Below are 21,410 nucleotides of genomic sequence, written 5' to 3' on the forward strand. Positions count from 1 at the left end.
TCCAAGCAGGAACAAAGACCCTCGGGTGGGCAGGACCACAGACCCCGGGGGAACCTTCCGTGCTTCGGAGACCACAGTGGGATTTGTAGAGAGTGGTGCCTGGCCAGGGAGGGTTGGGGATACACCCAGCTGATCCCTGGAGGCCTTGGCAGGATTTTAGATTTCGTCCTAAGAGTGGTGGAGATGCAGGGGAGATTCTGCCCTGCACAGAGGGTAGGCAGAGCACCAGCCTAGGAGTCCGAAAGGCCTGGGGTCAGAAGGCATACATGTTGCTCTGTGACCACAGCTTATGAGCTCACTTTGTTCATTGGAACCGCACAGGACTGAGCGAGGATTAAGGGAAATAACCCATGAAACTGCCTGTGTGCATGAGGCAGGTGGGCACACTTCTTCTGCAAAGGGCTATCTTATAGTGACTATCTCAGGCTTTGTGGGCTAAATGGTCTCAGCGGCTCAACTCTGCCATCAGGCCTGAAAGTAGCCACAGAAAACATGTAAATATTGACTGGGTACCGAAAAAATCTTACTTGTGGACACAGACGTTTGAATTTAACCTAATTTTCACATGTCATGAGATATTATTCTTCTTTCAATTTTCTTCAACCACTTCAAAATGTAAAAACCATTCTTAGTTCATGGGCCATATAAAACTAAGCAGCAGCTGAGTTTGACTCATGGGCTAGAGTTTGTTGGCCCCCGAGGTAGACACAAAACTAGTGTCTCTCCCCTTAACTTTGCTCTTTACACACACATGCACACACATATATATACTACCATATACACCCACACATAGAGCCACACATACACACACACCACACAAACACACACACATGCACGCGTGTACACCACACAACTGTGAAGAGGCTGTTGCCATAATATAAGCCTTCGTGCTGACTGCATTTCCTTTAATTCAGTCCAATTTGTACATTCTGAGGAAAACAAACAAAACTAGATCAACCAGAATTTTTAAAATTGGTTTTTGATTTAGACAATAATGTGCTATGATTTGAACTACCACAGACTTTATTAGCCATGAAATTGAAGCAGTTATTACCAAGAGTTCCCAAATTAAGTTACTCTGTGAAACATCCCACATTCTTAAGGTTTCTGTAGAGAAATGTAATCAATACATTCTGTACTACATTTTCCCCATAGACTTTACTGGAATCTTATACATCTTCTGCTTTGTCAACACAGTATGATTATGAGGCCAAGCATGAATCTCTCATTCTGAAGCCATTGGTTGAGCAATGATTCTCACAAAGCTTCCCACCAGCCCGCAGGGTCCTGAATCTCACTGTAGTTTTAGAAATAACATGTCTCACCCAACAAAAGAAGGAAGACAGTTTTGGGGTTGTTTCAGCTCAGGACCCAGCCTGCTGCCCCAAACTCTGCATTTTCCAGGCTGAGAAGCCAGGGCACCTGCTTCATAAACGTTGGAGAGTGAGTCTCATCCGAGGCCGTGGCCTGTGGCATGATTTACAGGCTGTGCAGGGTGAGAATTAAATATTTACCATCTGCAGGGGAACGCAGCTCCCTCCAAATGCTGCGGGGATGAGGGAGGCCTGCACGCACTCAGAGCAGGGCAGCCTCGGGCCTATGAACTGGGCCATGTCAGGTGAAGACAGGGCAGGGCGTGTATGTGTGCATGTGTGTCTGTGTGTGAACATCTCCACGAGGGTAAGCACCAGAAGGGACTTCAGGGGTCCACAATTCAATCCCTTTGTTCTACTGATGTGTCACCAAAGACATGACTTACTCAACTTCAATGCAGCCAAATTCCTTTCCCCGCCATGTGTGTCCTCTTTCGTTAAATGGATTCACCCCAAGGAGAGGAAAAAGCAGAACCCTACAAGGCAAAACGTCTTTCCCCGTGATGTCACGAGCACAAGACATGTCTCCATGCCTTGATTTGTTTCCTAAAGGTTGCCAAACCCTCCTGGCTCGGTGTCTTCTGCCTGCCTCTCCCATCCATTGGCTGCCCTCGCCCTTCTCCATCCCGTGTGGATGCCATCAGTGGGCTCCCTGGACCCCTGGCTCTGGATGGGCTTGGTGAGCAGGAGAGTGAGGAGGTGGCATCTTTGTCACCTGACTCCCTCCCTGCCAACTTTCCAGAGCTTGGCTGTGTCCCTCTACCTGTGGCCCAGCAACCGTCAGAGACCCTCTCCATACAGGGCTGGCCACCTCTCCTACCCCGTCAGCCCTATGGATGGTGACAGCTCCGCAGACATACACATCCTTCACAGGCCTGCTGCACTGCCATCTATCCCATCCTACGTGCCCTTGAACCCTCCCTCCTGTCTTGCCGCTCACCTATTCCTCTCGTCTCTGAACTCCATGCTCCCATCTGTTCCACAGAGAGCATTTTCCTCCCTCTTTGCACAGGACACGTGTTCTTCCCCAAGGGCATCGTACTCACGTAAATGGCAGGTCCAGATGCTGACACAGCATCTCCTGTATCCTCCGCAGCATCCATTCACCCTGAGGTCATCACCGCCTAGGAACTGGCAACCCAGCCTTCATGCCCCTAAGTGTTTTCCAAGAACAGGGCCACATAGAGCAAAGGAAGTGCTTCTATTGGACCTCTCCAATTATCTTCAATGTGTTGACGTTATGACTTGAGTCCTACTCGTAAGTAAACGATGAAAGATCCTTGACTCCATAGGGCAGGCTTGGAATCTGGCAGCATAACCAGGGTCAAAGACCCTTGGAAGGATGGGCAGGTGTGGTCTCCCTGGGTAGCATTTTATGAATCAAGGCTCTGAGGAACATTTGTTTAAATATATCTGGGCCTTCATCAGCCATTTATTAGCAGAGAGCCGTATCTATCTTTCTGAGAAACACCCTTGGTCGTGATGTTTTGACTCCTCTCACCCCTTCCCCTTGAGGCTGCTTCAGCTCTCTGCACTGCAGGAGTGAGAGATAAATTTGCCACATCAGCAAAATCCCATTATCAGTTGAGAGCTGCCCTGGGGTTTGCAGGATTCCTAAATAGAAACTGGCAAGTACACAGACATAACACTGAGAGAAAACATGGATTGCGTGCTTGTGTAAAAGAGCCCACCCTTGACACATCAAGGTCATTTCCAAGTAGCTAGCTCTAGGTCAGCACTGTCCAGAAAAAACTTTTTGCAACAATGAAGACTGTAATCTGCGTGTCCAATACAGTAGCCACTAGCCAGACGTGGTATTGAGCACTTGACATGTGGCTAGTAGGACTGAGGAAATAAATCTTATATTTTACTTAATTTCAAATAATTTAAATGCAAATAACCACGTGTGTCTATTGTATTGGACAGAGCAGCTCTAGATAGTTTTGTTTATAAAATATCCATACCCCTTGCAAAATAAAAACTAGCTAGGGGTCCCTTTGAGAAAACTTACTCGTAGAATAAGCTACTATAAGAAAGAACCTTTTTATTTGTGACACAGGAAAACTTCCCGAGCCTGATAAATGAAAAAATATTATAGACTGATTCACCAAGCACATAGCAAATTGAAGAAATTTCTATGAAGATCATTCGGCATTGATCTCCAGAGTTTAAAACTTGACGTTCAACTATATTCTACATGCAACCCCCCACCGACTTCTAAAATAACCACAAGAATATGATTCTTATAGTAGGCAGATGGCAAATATTCATTATACTTCAATATACTGTGTTTCTCAATATTGACTTGTTTGAGGTCAATATTTACTCTGTGCCTCCAGAATGCTAGGTTCTGTAAAGGTTACAAAAAGTGTAAATGACATGACATTTGCTTTGTCTCAGGATCCGTGTCCTGTGGCAATTTAAGGAGAGTAAACTATGAAGCGAAGAATATGGAATTCACTCACTGAACAGCTCTGCTTAACAGGAGACCAGAAGGTCTCCTGAACCTTCTGGGCTTTATCTTTGACTTGTACCCATTCAAGGATGGAGGCAGGAGACAGGATCACATTGACAGGGAGTAAAGAAGTTATAATAAACAAGAGTCTCACTTTTAAGCAGTTGAATTGTCAATTTTTCTCATAAAAAGGACTCTTTGGAAAGTACCAACTGAAAAAAATGCACAACGTGAGAGTTGTGAGTTAAGTTTTATTGGGGGCAAGATGAGGACTATAGGCCAGGAGACAGCATCTCAGATAGCTCTGAGAGACTGTTCTAAAGAGGCAGGGGAGAAGGTCAGTACATATGTGATTTTGTGGTGAAGGGGGAGTCCATGCCATCAAGCACATATTTTTTGCAGAAGGTTCTGCTAGTCTCGTGAAGGTTACTGCTAGTCGCAAGGAGCAGACGTCACCATGAAGGATTTTAATGTGTTTCTAGATATGTGGAGATGCAAGAATTAGGCTCATAAAAACCATCTCCTGAAAATAACTATCTGAAGGCCTGTTCTGCCAGTTTTTTCTAGAGCACAGAGGGCCTCACTCCTCATCTCCACCCTGAACTCCTTTCAGACGGTGTTGAAGGTCAGCAGCTGCAGTGGCTCATAATTTAATCCTTGTAAATCTAGATGGCAAGTGCCAATTTGTAGGTGACAAAAGTGATATAGCTATATTCATGGTGTTTCGAAATTTTGCATTTTAGTTCTACTCTAAAGAAAATAGTGACCAATTCCCTCACATTAGGGACACAGTCTTAGAAGAGGTGATCTTTTTTTTAGGATCCTCTAAGTAGCGGGCATATACAAAATATTTGACAACCTATAAAACAGGAACACCACCCAATCAGAACAGATAGTGTATGGGCACCACCCAATCAGAGTGGGTAGTGTAGGGGCACCGACCAATCAGAACAGTACAGAACAGAACACAGCCCCACTTTGTACCAGCAAATACCCCTTGAGTTAGTTGTCAATTCATAGGAGGGGGTCCAGGGTAGAGACCAAATGTGATTTATGATGAAGAAATACTTTAAAAATCATGGTAGTATACAGGTACACCTTGTTTTATCACTCTTTGCTTTATTCTGCTACGCAGATATTGCATTATTTACAAACTGAAGTCTTGTGACAACCCAGCACAAGTCTATCGGCACCATTTTTCCAAAAGCATTTGCTCACTTCACGTCTCTGAGTCCATTTTTGTAATTCTTGCAATATTTCAAACTTTTTCATTATTATTATACTCATTATGGTTGTGGATGAAAAACGTTGCCTGCCATATCAGCAAACAAAGGGTGGTGCAGCCATCAAGACCTCAGCCACTGCAGCCCCCCACAAGCGGTGTCCCCGAGGGGACTCAGGATGGGAAAGAAGAGGCTCCTGGCCCCAGAGAGCTGAGGTGCACATCGAAGGAATGATTGCAATGAGCCCAGACTCTTGCATCTTCCCATACATAGAAAAGCACTAAATTCCTTAGCTTGAGGTGTCTGGTTTTCTTTAATTAACAGAAACTTTTTGATGTTCCAACGATCTGCTCTTTGCTGCAAAACTGCTATATATCCTGGCTCCACCCTGCCCTCTTTGGAGCGTTCCCTCAGAGTTAACTGAGAGGCTGCCTTCCAGGCTTGAAGTCCTCAGAAAGTCTGCCAAGTAAAACGTAATTCTCAACTTTTAGGTTGTGCAGCTTTATTCAATTGACATGGTGACCTGTGATCAGTGATCTTTGATGTGCCTATCGCAGAAGGATTGCAACTCACTGAACTCTCAGATGATGGTGAGCATTTTTTAGCAAGAAAATATTTTTTAATTAAGGTCTGTGCATTGTTTTTTATACATAGTGCTAGGGCACATTTAATAGACTACTGTATAGTGTAAGTGTCACTTTCACATGCACTGGGAAACCAAAACATTCTTGTTACTTGCTTTATTACTGTGTTCTGGAACCGAACCTGCAACATCTCCAAGGTCTGCCTGTATAGACTTCTCTACCACTGGATTAGCACGCAGGGGTGTGGAGTGATAAGAAACATCATCACGATGAATTTGTGCCTTTTACCAGGTAACTTCAAGGAATTCACCACAATCTTAACACTTTTAAAAGTCGAATTCCATAAAGACGCAGACCTATTAGAGAATGGACTTGAGGACACGGGGAGGGGGAAGGGTAAGCTGGGACGAAGTGAGAGAGTGGCATGGACATATATACACTACCAAATGTAAAATAGATAGCTAGTGGGAAGCAGTTGCATAGCACAGGGAGATCAGCTTGGTGCTTTATGACCAGCTAGAGGGGTGGGATAGGGAGGGTGGGAGGGAGACGCAAGAAGGAGGAGATATGGGGATATATGTATATGTATAACTGATTCACTTTGTTAAAAAGCAGAAACTAACACACCATTGTAAAGCAATTATACTCCAATAAAAATGTTAAAAAAAAAAAAAAAAAAAAGTCGAATTCCACTTCAGCAATAGCGTGGTTGGGCCTGGGGGCCCAGAGCAGTTGCTAATTACTGACCATCATAGCAATCTGTTCCAACCAGTGCAGAGCACTGCCAAATAATAGCATCTACATTAAATATGAAGCGATGGGGTGGACAGCGAAATACACTGAGAATCTCTACATGAAAAAAGAAAAAAATTTTTTATAGAGGTCTCTGTTTTGTTTCTTGGAAAATTTTTGGTTCCTAAACTTTATGATTCTTTAAACTACCCCCAGAATAGTAAAGAGTTAAGAAAAGCAATACAAGTTTTTTGGTGTTTTCCCTTTTATTTATGAAAGAACATATTGCCCATTTCCAATTTTTTCATGGCTGGAGGTATGTCCCCCACAAAACATCATCCACATCTAACTCATCCGAGGACATGAGAACAAGACTGATAAGGGAGCAGATAAAAATGAATGTCTTCATGTCAATATTCAATAATGAGATATTTCTCAAGGTATGCATTAGCTTTAGAATTTAAAATTACTTATAACCTATAAGTTCTGATTTTCTGGGAAATTTTAATTTTTTGCCACGCCACGCGGCTTGAAGGATCTTAGTTCCCCGACCAGGGATCGAACCCGGGCTATGGCAGTGAAAGCGCCAAGTCCTAACCACTGGACCACCAGGGAGCTCCCCATTCTGGGCAATTTTAGATGTCTGATTGATCCTAATTTTTATCCTCTTTTTTTCACAGATAATATGCAATAATACCCACATAGTAAACATACATAAATATCACTTCATAGGATTTCAGATAATAAGAACTTCTTAAATGTCATGGTGGGATGTAGACTTATCTACCATTTGTTGGGTTAGCAAGCAGGAGTGTTGAGTGGTGAGAAGCACGATCATGATGAATTTGCAGCTTTTACTTAGTAACTATGGAATTCACTGAAATCTCGAAACATTTTAAAAGTCAAATTCCACTTTAGAAGCTGGGAAAATGGATTCCTCCCCTCCGTATAAAATATCCATTCTGATGATGCCAACATCGCTTCTTCTAGGTCATGTTGGCAAAGCTGGAGCCCAGCCACAGGATGATGGAGAGCAATGGCGACACCATCGTGAGCAATGATGACATCATCATGAGCAGGGATGACATCATCATGAGCACTGACAATATCTCAATGTAGGTCATCAGCCAAGTGCCATGTGGAGCCAAAGGGATGCCTATACTATACCAAAGTCACATTCCTGACCTTCTTAGGACTGGCCACGTTAAAGGAAACCTGTGGGCGACTTGCTGGGCCCAGCTGGTGCTGATCAGATCCCTGGAGACAGAGAGAAAAGGGTAGATTGAGTTGGTTGAGATCACCATAACGGCACACTTGAGAAGGAAGCTCAACTCGTCAGCTAAGATAAAACGAGGGTGCAGAGAGGAACACAAATGTTAACACAGGTCCTTCCTCTATGATTTTCAATAACACACACTGCAAATGTTTCCCAAGTTCAGGGCCTAAAGAGCGATCCAGTTCAAAGAATCCAGCGTTTGTATGAAGGCAAATTACAGTAAAGATTCACTGTTTTGTTTTTCAATATTACTATGGAAATTCTCACCATTGTGTGAAAATGTAAAATATTTCTAACCTTCTTTAAATAACACACATTCTTTCTAAAGGAAAGGAGCAAAACTGAAGAACTGACTCCGTGTCGATCACCCTTCTGTCTCCTCGGACAGTGTTCCTGGCTCTTACATTCTGAAATGTACTACCAAGCAGACCACTCACTCCTCTGAGGGGCCAATGCCTGTGGAAGAGTGTTGCCCTATTAAAATACATGCACTGGACTTCCCTGGTGGTGCAGTGGTTAAGAATCCGCCTGCCAGTGCAGGGGACACAGGTTCAAGCCCTGGTCCGGGAAGATCCCACATGCCCTGGAGCAACTAAGCCCGTGTGCCACAACTACTGAGCCCACGTGCCACAACTATTGAATCCCGTGCACCTAGAGCCCGTGCTCCACAACAGGAGAAGCCACCACAGTGAGAAGCCCACACACCACAACAAAGAGTAGCCCTTGCTCGCCACAACTAGAGAAAGCCCGTGTGCAGCAACAAAGACCCAACACAGCCAAAACTTAATTAATTAATTAATTAATTAAAAGTCATCAGTCCTTTACATTAAAAATAAATAAATAATTAAAATAAAATACAATACATGCAGCGTATTTTCCCGCCGCCCTGAGGATGCTGACTCAGACTCCAGGGCACCCGAGCTGCATTTAACGTCTTAAATAATGTAACTGGGTGCCATAAATAATTTACATCACAATGGAACGTCAGCAAGTCTGGGGGGTGGAATCACTCTGACTCGTGGTTTTAATTCATTGACTCCCCATCACACAAGGATGTAGCCCCACAGGGCTGATGGGGTTACATTGCACCGTAAAGACAGTTCTTCTTCTGTGATAATGCCTGGGATTTTTGCTGGCGTTTGCCTTTTGTCCCCATGACACGGTTGCACCAACCATTGTTGTTTTCTAAGTTTGTCAAGAGTTTATTTCTGTTGACCTCAATGGGGAAAAGATTAGCAGGGAAGACATCGTCCAGGTTTCAAGTTATTCATAAGCTCACCCCCCAAAACTGAAAGATTCAGGAGGAAAGACACAGAATTGCCTGAAATAACCAGAGAAATGGACTGACAGCGAGTCAAGGAGAGGAAAAGGTGGATCGTTTCACTGAAATATTCATCATGATGCAAAATATTTGCAAACCCTATGGCTTCCTAACAAAATAAAAGGTGCTCCCTTTCCCATTAACTGTAATTTTCAGAAAGAATTTCTGATTTTATTTATTAGTTTTGCACCAGTGTGTTTCGTGGGCAGTTATACCTGCGTTATCTGTACTTCACCAACAGAAATTCTTGTCTGGAAAATAACGTCAGTGTTATATATCCTAACCGGAGATGCAGCCAGGATAGAAATAATCAGTGTAGAAAAGTGTCATGTTTTGGTTTATGTCAGTTTGGAAAATCAGTCTCTTTTTTTACCTTCTGAGCCTTCTTAAAATTTAGTGCATGACCTGGGGTCTCTACAACCCAAAATCCTCTTTCTATCATTCATATATATTGAATGAGATGTGCCTTAGACCCACCTAAAACATGGGAGATGTAAAAAGTGTTCCTCAGCTATGGTGCCACGTGGTTATGGAATATTCTGGTGCTGAGACACTTCCATTTGACCCTCATCACGGCCCCACCACAAGCATCTCGGATCCTCCATGCTCTGTGGCAAGCTCCATGCAGTGAGGTTGTGAACACGGATCATTCCAAATGCACAGATGTAAGCAAACCCCCAAAACTCAGAATGACTTTCCCTTAGAAGCAATGCAATATGTGTCTGTTTTCATGCTGAGCCACAAAACAATTTCCTTAAAGCAGATTGCCTGGGGAACAAGGTAAAAATGCCCTTTCTTCAGTCATACCTTCCAGATATTCTGATCCAGAAGTTCTGGAAGAGACTCAGGAGTGTGCATTTTAACAAGCCCTCCCCCCGCCCACAAAGAGCTTCTCTGTACTGAGGACCACAGCTCGATCAGCAGGTACCCAGATAAGTGTGTCTCTAGGCGCTGGCTGCACCTCCACGCTCAGTGAGCATTCTTTGGGACCCAGGATACAGGAAACACTTCCCCCGTTTCTGCCCATTGGTGATAGGAACGAGGATTCTCCATCTCAGCCTCTGGTAAAGAGCCCCAAGTTCACGGGGCACCCTGGCAAGGCAGCGGGCTGAGAGGTAGGGATGAGCATGGGAGATGCTCCAGGCGGCTAGCGGGGGCGTCTTCCCATGGTTTACAAGCCAGCAACTCCCAACGGACCTGGCCTACATCAGCCATGGCCCCCTGTGGCCTCTGACCGCAGTGGCTGGCCTTCTGTGGAGCCGACCTCCAGCCCACAGCCTGTCCCCGATGACACTGTCCCTGATGACACTGTCCCTGAGCTGAGCCCTCACCCCCTCTGATGTTTTCAAGGACGGTCAGCACTGAAAACATCGGGAGACACCTGGAGATCTCAGAAAAGAGGTTCGCCACGACATCCATACTGCCCTTCCCCACAGCAGAGTGGGCCTCTGGCGTTCCGGACCTTAACGGGAAGGATGTCGGAGGAGCGAGGGTCATGGGGGGCTGGTGCCGTGGCGGACGGGGTTTCACCCCTTCCTAAAGCATTAAGAATCCAGGCTCCTGTTCTAGTAACTGTTGAGCGTAGGATGTAATTTAAATCATACTTGGCAATGCATGATGAAGACACAGCATGTAGAAGCTCTCTGCAGCCTGCGGATGTAGACACAGGTGGTGGAACTCTGGGTGGGAGTAACCCTGAAAACCGCCCGCTCCTCAGCACCTGTGCTCAGCTCTGAGCGGACATGGCCACAGACTCCAGGGTCTTCTCTCCTTGTAAGGGGGTCCACATGATGCCAGCAAGAGTACAGGCACCATCAACCCCGGGGAGGGGTCCAGTACAGCCTCTGCCCGCTGTGGTTACCGTGAATGCCTTGGGACTCCGAACAAATCATAAGTACTGGATGGGGTGAAATGACAAAGTAGGCAAGTCCATCTTTGGCAAAGTCGCACTCTTCCCTCCTGCAAGCCCCACTGCCATCTTACTATAAGGCAGCCAATAACCCTTCAGTCTAGCCACGTGTCAGAGCCCCCTCAGCTGGCTCTAAAACGCAGAGATGCCCAGGCTGCCTCCCCAGCTCTACTGAGACAGGAAGTCTGCAGGTGGGGCCAAGAGCCTGGGCATCCCAAAGGCCACAGTGATGAGTCCCCTAAGCACCCCAGGCCCTTCGGGTTTCCCCTTTCTTGGATCATGTTTGAACGAGAGAGCCTTGAAGAAAACCCAAAGTGACCAAGATTACAAAGGAGCAAAATGGCAGTTTGACCTGGAATCATGTAACTTTCTTCAGGGATCCAAAACAAAATGTTGCATACTCGTCTATGTTGGTCAAATAGTATTTTTTGTCATGATTGCCCTGTGATGATCAGTCTATATGCACACAGGCTCCTGGTGTCACCCTGTTGGTTACACACAATGCTGGGCGTTGAGAACATTCTCCGCCGGAAGGAATTACTGTGTAAGGAACGCCCAGAATGTTGTGCCAGACTGTGTGTAGTCAATGGCCGCCCACTACGTAAGACCTCCTGAGATGCAGGGGGCAAGTAAGACACCGGCCGAGCAGAAGAGAAGACAGCGTGGAGAGAACACGCGCACGTGGACTTGTGAGTTGTTGTGCTTGCCAAAGCCAAGATGGCCCTGCTCTGAGTGAGACCTGTTGACCCAGAGCAGGAGCCTTAGCTGCTGTCATGCACACCCTGTCTCCACCCACAGGACTTGCATCCGACCCAACCAGCTCCACAGTGATGGAGTCTGGGCTGTGCTTTTGCTGCAGGCTGACTCACAGCTTGAGATATCTCAGTTTAACTGACAGGTTTTTCGGGACCTGAGCCTAGCGCAGATTTTCTGCAAAACTGTGTCATCTGTAGTCAACTACCCGGAACTCTAACAAGCCAGCTTCTCGGGCAGGAGTCTTGCTGGGCACCTGCTCTGGGCCCCTGAGGCCCACGTGGGTGGCCACACCCCACAGCAGCAAGGACGGCAAAGTGGACAAAATGAGTCACACAGAGACACGCAGAGAGGAAGGCAGGATGAAAGGACAAAGGACAGGGTCTGAATATCTCTCAGCTGCCTGTCCTGGGCCCTCCAGGGAGCAAAGCTCATTGCACATGGAGAAAGGTTATGAGGAAAGAAAGGACAGATTGCACTGTCCTTGCTCCGTGTCCTAAGGAGTTCTGAGGAAAGTCCGCATGAGCCTGCACAGCAGGGGATGTGGCCACACAGACCAGGCTGGGCTGCAGGCCTGGCCTTGGTAAGTTCTAAAGGAACCTCTGGCTAAGGGTCGCCTGGACCTGCTTCTACAGGCTATGGCTTGACCACCTGGTGGCTCTTCTGTAGCCAGATGATCACATGCAGGACTATGTCCTCTTTGGAATAAGGACACAGAAGGGACCTACTGAAGGCCCAGCCCTTTCCTCTACTGACCATCTTGTTCCCTCCCTCCTTTTTTTTTTTAATTGAAGTATAGTTGATTTACAATGTTGTGTTAGTTTCAGGTGTACAGCAAAGTGATTCAGTTACATATATTGGGTTGGCCAAAAAGTTCGTTCGGGTTTTTCCATAAGATGGTACAGAAAACCCGAATGAACTTTTTGGCCAATCCCAATGTATATATATTCAGATTCTTTTCCCTCATAGGTTATTATAAAATACTGAGTAGAGTTCCCTGTGCTATACAGTAGGACCTTGTTGTTTATCTATTTTATATATAGTAGTGCGTACCTGTTAATCCAAAACTCCTAATTTATCTCTCCTCCCCCTTTCCCCTTTGGGAACCATAATTTTCTTTTCTATGTCTGTGGGTCTATTTCTGTTTTGTAAATAAGTTCATTTGTATCATTTTTTTAGATTCCACACAGAAGTTATATTATATGATATTTGTCTGCTCCTGTCCTCCTTTAAGTGCCTCACGGGAAGCATAGCTCACAGTACATCTCATGTTCAGGTTCTTCAAATGGGCATCCAGGACACAGTGCCTGGGCCCACACCAGCAAGTCACCCTTTGCTTAATGACCAAAGATGGGCCTCTTCATAAACGTGCTTGTCCAAGTTCCCTCGCTTAGAAAAATCCAGCTATTTAAAAACCCTTTGTCAGTTTCTAGCTCAGGAAAAAATAGTTCATCTTCCTTTCATCCTCTTTGTTTCTTAAGGACCCTGGTGCTCTGGCCAAGATGCCCTGCTTCCCCAGTAGCCTTACATACACTTCAAGAAACACAGATATGTGAGTTACCAGCCCCCAGGGCCCAGCACCTCAATGGCCACTGTTCTTTTTCCACCAATAGATTATTTAACCGGTTACATGTTTAAGTAGCAGAAACTTCTTAAATTTCTCTCCCTGTATATTTTCAAAACAACACTTCAAGCTTAAGAGCATCCATTCAGAGCTCCAAACGTCAGCCTCCATTCTTGTATCCAAATGCATCTAGACTTCCCCTTTCTCCTCATTTATATCAAGGGGGATCAACTGACATGACCCTCTTCTGTACCTCCTCCCCACCTGCCCCATCCTACACTGCAGACCTGAGCATTGTGGCTTGTCAGGTGGAAAGACACACAACAGAAAAAGGTAACCACAGAAAGGCCACGGAAGTAAAGATTGGCTTAAGTGTGTTCTTGGGGTGACCATGCTTGGTGCTTGGGGAGAGAGAGCCACTTCATCAGACTACATTCCCCACTCAGGTCCAGTCGTGGGGTCTTGACAGGAAACATCCTTCACAGCCCGGCGATTACTCCCTTTCACCCACCATCTCTTAGTCAAGAGACCAGCCCTTCGAAGGGGAAACAGTTGCATCTCTACAGCCAAAAGATATATGTGCCCAAGAGAGCAGCCTTGATGGGAAGAATTTTACGTCTCTATTTTCCTGCCACCCAGCCTGAGGAAGTAGCTTGAACTCGTACCGGGGGCTCACAATTTGTCACGTAGGCCCATCTGCTTTTGTGAAGACCCCTCATACGTCTTCCCGCCTGGCTACCTTGGTTGCCGCTAACAGCATCATTTCGTTCCTCCCGATACATGGCTGAGCATCAATCAAAACTCCCCTTCCCCCCAAAGGCCGGGGAGGCACACATCACTGGCAAGCTGTATGTATGGAGCTGAATCCCGACTGCAGGAAGGAATATTACAGCCTGGAGCTGCCTGGAAACTCAAGTGAACAGCTATGCCAGGAAGGAAACATGGGGCTTCGAAGGCACACGCTCAGCAGTAGCGCCTCAGGCCAGTAGCAACTCCAAGGCAGAACAAAGCCAAGGCCACCTGATCCAGCAAACTGCCGGAAACCCAATCTGTGAGTCTGGCTTTCCCAAAAGCTAAATGGGGAAAACACCCACTGGGGATATTATGGCAGAATCGCATCCAAGTACTTCTCCTTTGAAGATGCACAGGCCAGAAAATGGTCCTGGCTATATACACGTTTGTTTAATATGATTTTTGGATATAGAGAATCATATTTTCTGCATATGAACTCTAATTCATTCATGAGTGACAACCAATGCTAACTCGGTGTTGGAAAAAAAATGTACCGTGTCCTCACGGTTCCTAATGGATGGTTTTCTTTATGTGTAACGTCCCTTGGAAGGGAGGTGCCCATCAAAAGTTGCCTAGCAACCAGGAACACCTGCGATCGTGCCTCTACCTGGAGCCCCAGACTCACACATCCATCTGCACGCCCCATACCTCTGTGTGGACGTCTAACAGACACCTCAAGATTACCAGCCCCCAATTAAACTTCTGCTCTTTCCCCCAAAAACCCACTACAAAGAGATACTACGTGTTCCAGCCCCATTCCTCCATGCTGTCCCGTTGACTTGGAGGTGAGCAAAGGCCACATTTGTCCATCATGAATGTAATGTAATCACCTACCACGGGGGAAGGGTTTTTAAGTAGCAAAAAAAAAGTCCAAAAGGGAGAGGAAGGTCTGAGTCACCTGATGCGGTTGCCTACTGCCACGTTGTTCTGGAACACTGGATTCAGAGGACTTTGCAGGGAGAGAAGCAGTCTCTGCAACAGAAAAATGATTTTAGCGTCACAAGTGACCAAAACCACACTACCTATTCTAACAATTCCGATCCGTAAAGAAATACCTTTGCTTTTAAGTAGTGCCCCTGGCATCAATAATCTGTAACCACAAATGGGTTTTTTTAAGTTTACTTGAGGTTACATATTTTTAGAACTTTATCTTTCTAATGAAATTTAAAACGTAGCAAAAGGACTCAAAATCGATTCCTTTCTTGACACGTTAGTCTCATCCAGAGACAAGATGAATCCATAGCTTTAACCGCTTGTGGAGGGAAATAAACACAGGGGAAAAAAAGGAGCCAGAGAGTTTCAGTTTGGGCCATGATTTTGGTCAAGCTACTTGATTAATCATATAAAATATTAATGAATAAATATTCTATCACAGGAAATTCTGCAAGAGGCTTTGATCAGATTATCAAAGGAAACTGTCTATGCTTTGTGGAATTCTTTTAAATCTGAAGCATACAATCTGGAATGTACATAGGAGACAGCCACGGAAAAATGGAAATTATGGGGTTGCCAAGAATAGAGTCCCAATCTCAGTGAACAAAAGTTTTCTAGCCTCTCAGCAAGAATCAATTAACCAAAAATCTATCTCTGGAATTTGTTTTGTCGGCAACTTGTGAGGGCCAGTCTCCCTCCCCAACCGCTAAGGGGTAATTTGTACCATCTCTCTTTCTCTCAACTGCTTTCAAAAGGATCTTGGTTCAAATACTACCCTTGCCTCTCACTAGTGACAGTGGTTTCAGAGACACCCCCCGTTATGACTGTCAGATTGAAGAGGAAAAGATTTCTTTCAGAATTTCAGATTTAATTGAAGTTTTGGGGCCGTTACCCTCAATGTATTCAAATGCCTCCTCACACACTTTAAGGTAGAAGCATTTTTTTAAAAAGAGAGAAAACATTGAGAAAAAAATTATTTTTAAAAAACTCTTAGATTTCCACCTCGATTTCTTTTAAACTTTAGACAAATAGGTGGGTTTTGACTGTTATCTTCTCCTAGAATATTTCTAGTTCTGGAATGTCTCCTTCTTCTAAAAATTACTCCCCAAATAATGACCGCCAACCGCTAAGGCAGCCGCCTTCAGAAGCCGGTGTTTGATGGGCCAGTCTTTCTCCCGACACTTTCCCTTCCAGATCTTTCCACTGCACCCGCCCGGCCGCTCACTTGTGGTCCTCGGCTCATCTGAACTGTAGCCATAGTTTTCATTTCCGCTTTTTAACTTTGTCCCAGAAGTGTCTTTGTTTGTCTTCATATTTGCAGATTTCCTAGAATTAGACCATTTGAAAAAGCCAAATGTTAATCAGCAACGGATGCTCGGGTCTCACTACTCCACCCAGAGCATTCACACACGGTGAACTCACCACGAGGCCGAAGCTCGGGCACTGGCCTCTGGAGGGTGGCTAGCCACGGGATATACCCTCACAGCCACCAGCACGGCTGTGTGGACGGCCTGTGTCGACGGCCTGTGTCTCGCACACTCCCCTTATGGGGAGAAATGGAACTTCATCATGATAGGCCCATAGACTCCAGTCCCCAGGTGGTTGGTACTCAACTCTCAGACACCAGTGACCAAATAAAGCAGGGCTGGCCAGCTATGACCCACAGGCCAAATCCAGCTCCCTGTCTGTTTTTTTAACTAAAGTTTTACTGGAACCCGTCTGCTTCCATATTGTCTATGGCTGCTTTCCTCTTACAGCAGCAGGGTTGAGTAGTTGTGACAGAGAGCATGTGGCCCACAAAACCCCAAAGATTTACCATCTGGCCCTTGATAGAAGAAGTATGCCAACCTCTGAAATAAAGCAAAAATTGGTGCAGCTTCCCAGGGAAAAGAAGTTTGGCAATAGATACCCAAAGATTTTTTAATATTTATGCTTAACCACTAAGAACTGATTATAATAAGCAAGGGAAATACACAAGGGTATGTGCAAAGATTTATCTGAAAGAATGTTCATTCATGAGCTATTTATACTAGCAAAAGTGCAAACACAGGTGCCCAGCCATAGGTAGGGAACTAGTAAACTAAATGACAATGTATCTCTAAAATGGAATTCCATGCCACCTGTAAAAATTATTACAGGTGAGAACTCTCATACACTGCTGGTAGAAGTGTAAACTGCTACACCTACTTTGAAAATTGTATGGTAACATCATCTAAAGCTGAACATATACCTGCCCTATGACCCAGCTTGCACTAATAGATTATACCCAACAGAATGCAAAACAGGAATGAGGACTGGTATACATGTCACCAAAAGACACACACAAGATCGCTTAGTGCAGTAATGTTCGTCATGGTCCCAAATGCCCTTCAGTGTAAAATGGAAAAATCAACTGCCTATACGCCCCTTACTTGGTATTATATAGTAATAAACCACTGACATCTACATTCAATAACATGATCGATCTCACAGCCTGAAGTTCAAGAAGGCAGACATATCACGTGACTTCATTTATATCAAGTTTATACAACTCTAACTTCTGGGGATGTGGGGATAGATGTCAGAAGACATGACCTTTGAGGAAGAGGCAGCAGATGATTTCATGGAGGCCCGAGTAGGGGTTGGGGTCCTGGGGGTGTCCTAGTTCTGCGTCAGCAGTCCAGGTCCAGGTGCATATGTTTTATGAAAATTAATCAAGCTATGTACTCACGATTTGTGTACTTTTCTATACTTATATTTTAATAAAAAACTTTATTAAGCAAATGAAACAAAAACATTGTAGGCAAGTATTTGTCAACAGAAATAATCTTCAGAATAGTGTCAAGTGAGGAGAAACAGATATTAAATGATGTTTATTATGATCCAAATTTCACAAAACATATACGTGTGTGTATCTTGGTGAACACACATGTGTGTAAATATATACGTACTTAGGTAACAGTTACTTCTGGGCAATAGAATTAGGGGTGATTTTAAAACCATTTCTTATCAACTATCTTTACTTAAGATTTTTTTTCTAAAATAAGCATGCATTGATCCTACAGGAAAAATATATATACGAAATATATATACATGTTCTTTTAATGCAGTAGAAATCTGTGAGCAGCTAGCGTTAGCACTGTTGACCCAGTGGGAGGGGAAGCAGGTGCAACACGGGGGCCCCAGTGAGCTGCCCCATTTTTCTTCCCTGGGCCCAATGCACTTGGATCTAAGGGTGAGAGCTGCACACGGACAAGAGCTCAGGCCCTGAGCAAGGTCAGCTGGTTCACATTCGGACCCTTCCATTCTCTGGACAGGAGATACTGAGTACATTACTTAACCTCCTTATACCCCTCAGCTTCTTCATCTGCAAAATGGAAAAATAGCCTCATAAAATCATTGGGAGAGTTAAGGAAGATCACCTCCACCAAGTGTGAAATAGCCTGACACACACGCTAGGCACTCATGCTAGCTCTTACTGTCACTACTTTTGTCATGATTATTATTGCCATCGTTACTGTTGTTCTCTACCCATTGCCTTGAATAGCTGTTGATCACTGTACTACGTTTTGAAATCACCTAAGATCCCAGAGAATAGAATTGACATTACACAGTCAATAATGACGAACAGAAGAATTCAGACCGCCACCCTGCTGGTGATAGCAACTGAGAGAAATTCCAGTATCATTATAGAGGTCAGTTTTCCTTCCTCTCCTCTTGCCCCAAGTCAGGCCCCAAAGGAGGTGTATTTTCAGATTGCTGCTTTGTGGCACCCTCAGAGAAAGCGAACCACATTATCACCAGGGAGTGACTGGGGTCGAGGGAAAACGGATGGTATCTGTTACACGATGATTACACACATCGTCCTTCACCACATGTAGCCGGAAGATATTTTAAATCACAGCATTTCACATATTAAAATTATCTAATAAAATACTGAAAAGTAGACGGGGTTTTAACACCCCCAACAAAATCACCACTGTCTAAAAATCCTTCCCCTGAGTGTATTTATAATTATGTAAATATTGCAGACATTGAAACTGGTTTTAGTAAGTGCTTGACATAGTTACCTTAAAAGTGCTTGCAGGGCTTCCCTGGTGGTGCAGTGGTTGAGAGTCTGCCTGCCAATGCAGGGGACATGGGTTCGAGCCCTGGTCTGGGAAGATCCCGCATGCCGCGGAGCAACTAGGCCCGTGAGCCACAACTACTGAGCCTGCGCGTCTGGAGCCTGTGCTCCGCAACAAGAGAGGCCACGATAGTGAGAGGCCCGCGCACCGCGATGAAGAGTGGCCCCCGCTCACCGCAACTAGAGAAAGCCCTCGCACAGAAACGAAGACCCAACACAGCCATAAATAAATAAAATTAAAAAAAAAAAAAGTGTTTGCAGTTACTTCTGGACAGCCGTGAGAATGGCAGGAATTTCTCTGTCCCTCCGCCCTGAACAGTGAGCTATGAACACTCCTAATCTGTCTGCCTGGTCAGTTTCATTGCCTTAGCCACCCAGCTGGTCTCACTGCCCCTACCACCCCAGAAATTCCAGCAGGACCTCTGCCTGGTTCTTTGACATCCTTGAAATGGTCCTCACATCTCTAGCCTTGACTCAAAGCAGGAGGGCCAACAGTCACAGTACAGAGTGTCCTCTTGTGGAAAGAGTTGCGAATGCCAGACACCAACTAAAATTCCACTCCACTTTCCTAAGTGAGCAAGTCGAACTTAGGCAGTAGGAACCCACCTATTTTATTCTGCAATTAATGTTGCCCTATGAGTTTGTGACTGGCATACGTGTTTTTCAGAGTTGTCCATTTTTAGTACCTAATTTTGAGTAACATAATCCTAAAATCCCACAGCTCTGTGTGTCTATGTTGGTTGGTTTTCATTTGTTTTTTATTTTCAGAAAATTGATGTGATCTCAAACTTACCTTATTTCACTTTGATAACTAGATTCTGAAAAAAAAAAAAAAAAAAGGAAGAAAATCACATTAGCAAAATCGGGATAGTTATTCTGAAAATAAAATCTCATATATTTTTATAGGTCCCCTGATTTTAAATACTCACATTACTGAGTGTTTGTGATCCAATAGATATTAAGCTTCCCAACAGTGAACTATCAAATGGCTTCCAAGCTTAAGGAAAGTAGAACTCGCTATTCACTATCATAAATATAAGTATTTGTGATACTTGGGTACCTGAAATATAGTAGGTGCCCAGTAAGTACTTAGTGAGTACTGAATCTAATTTCTGAGGTTATAAAGACTCTACTGTTCACCATGAAGAGATGCTCTGTGTTCCCAGTCTGTGCTGTCAATCATTCAGTACTTACCTGTTCAGGCACCATGCCAGTGCTATGCAAGGTGTTATTTCATCTAATCATCACAACAACCCAAGAGGTAGGTGTTAGCATTATCATATTTTTAACAAACTAGATACTATTACAAGAGTATAACCATGTCTTTAACAGATAAGGAATTTCATTGCCTCAGCACTATATTTCTTTTGTTCTGAAATACTTTTTCAATCAATATGTACCAATGTTATCAATTCATACAGTTGTGTCCATGCCCCAAAAGCTCTCATTAAGTTGCTAATGTTTTTAATCAATGGATTCTTGGACTGGAGGGACTCTAGCATTTCACAATGGGGAGTAACGGAGCCCACACAGCAGCCCCCGTCCATCTGGCACTAAAGCCAGTGTGCTTTGCACTTTTGCCGTCCCATCTAGGGCTCCTATGCATCAAGCTTTATCAAGATCAAAAAAAATATTCATTTTCCTTATTTTTTGGATAATGTTCTCACTTATTTGCAGTTCTGACAACATCCCCTGATTCACACCTCAAATTGAACCTCAGAAGCAATCTTATTTGAATTGAAGGGGAGAGATTATCTAGTGTCCCTCTGGTAATAGAGGAATGTCGCTAGTGTTCCTGTGAAGCTTCGATCCCAAAGCCTCCAGGCCACGTTGAGTGGGGTCCTCAGCCGTCCTCAGTCAGTCTCCAGTAAACCAGGCAGAGTACTGAGAATTCTCCAGGCACCAACAAAGCAGAGCACCAGAAAATACTCTTTAAAACACTTGCTATTTAATATTTTTAAGCATGGAAATAATTATCATGGGACAATCCAAGTCTTCGCTGGATCCTATACATTTATGTCAAGGTGAAGTGTAGCGTCCATAGTGAATCAACTTTTCAAAGTTAAATGAAGGATAAAATCTAGGACAGATCACAATCACACAAACTTTTATTACGTTAATTTACTTAATTCTCATAACCAATCTATAGGATAATACTTATCCCCATTTTGTAAATGAGGAAGCTGAGAATCAGAGAATCTCCCTGGTGCACATCCTGTGTGGCCACAAACCTTCTTAGTAGGCTGGCGTGGGACAGACAAAAGCCTAAGAGATGCAGAAGTCCAAATAAACAGAATGTTCTCCAAATATGCCACAATAGCTAATGTCAGAAATAATAATCTGAAGGCAATGAACAATCCTAGTCAGTTCTAAATTAAAATTTAAGTTAT

The 21,410-nt window shown here is 44.4% G+C and overlaps 1 protein-coding gene across 11 annotated transcripts in view; it reads right to left on the minus strand.

Moving 5' to 3' along the window:
• Positions 1-21,410, minus strand: part of IGSF5 (immunoglobulin superfamily member 5) — a 56,083-nt gene that overhangs the window by 5,983 nt on the left and 28,690 nt on the right. For 8 of the 11 annotated variants that reach the window (XM_082393821.1, XM_082393819.1, XM_082393818.1 and 5 more), the window contains 4 exons: positions 19,814-19,838; positions 16,040-16,241; positions 14,881-14,954; positions 6,615-7,624 (listed from right to left, as the gene is read on the minus strand). In XM_082393821.1, coding sequence (XP_082249947.1) covers positions 7,540-7,624; positions 14,881-14,954; positions 16,040-16,241; positions 19,814-19,838 — 386 coding nt within the window. In that variant the 3' untranslated portion in view covers positions 6,615-7,539. Of the gene's footprint in view, positions 1-6,614; positions 7,625-14,880; positions 14,955-16,039; positions 16,242-19,813; positions 19,839-21,410 lie in introns of those variants that run through there. The other 3 variants (XM_082393825.1, XM_082393824.1, XM_082393822.1) reach the window with 3 other exon arrangements.

Source organism: Balaenoptera borealis (genome assembly GCF_965194805.1).
Source record: "Balaenoptera borealis genome assembly, chromosome: 5".
In the NCBI taxonomy this organism is placed as follows: domain Eukaryota; kingdom Metazoa; phylum Chordata; class Mammalia; order Artiodactyla; family Balaenopteridae; genus Balaenoptera; species Balaenoptera borealis.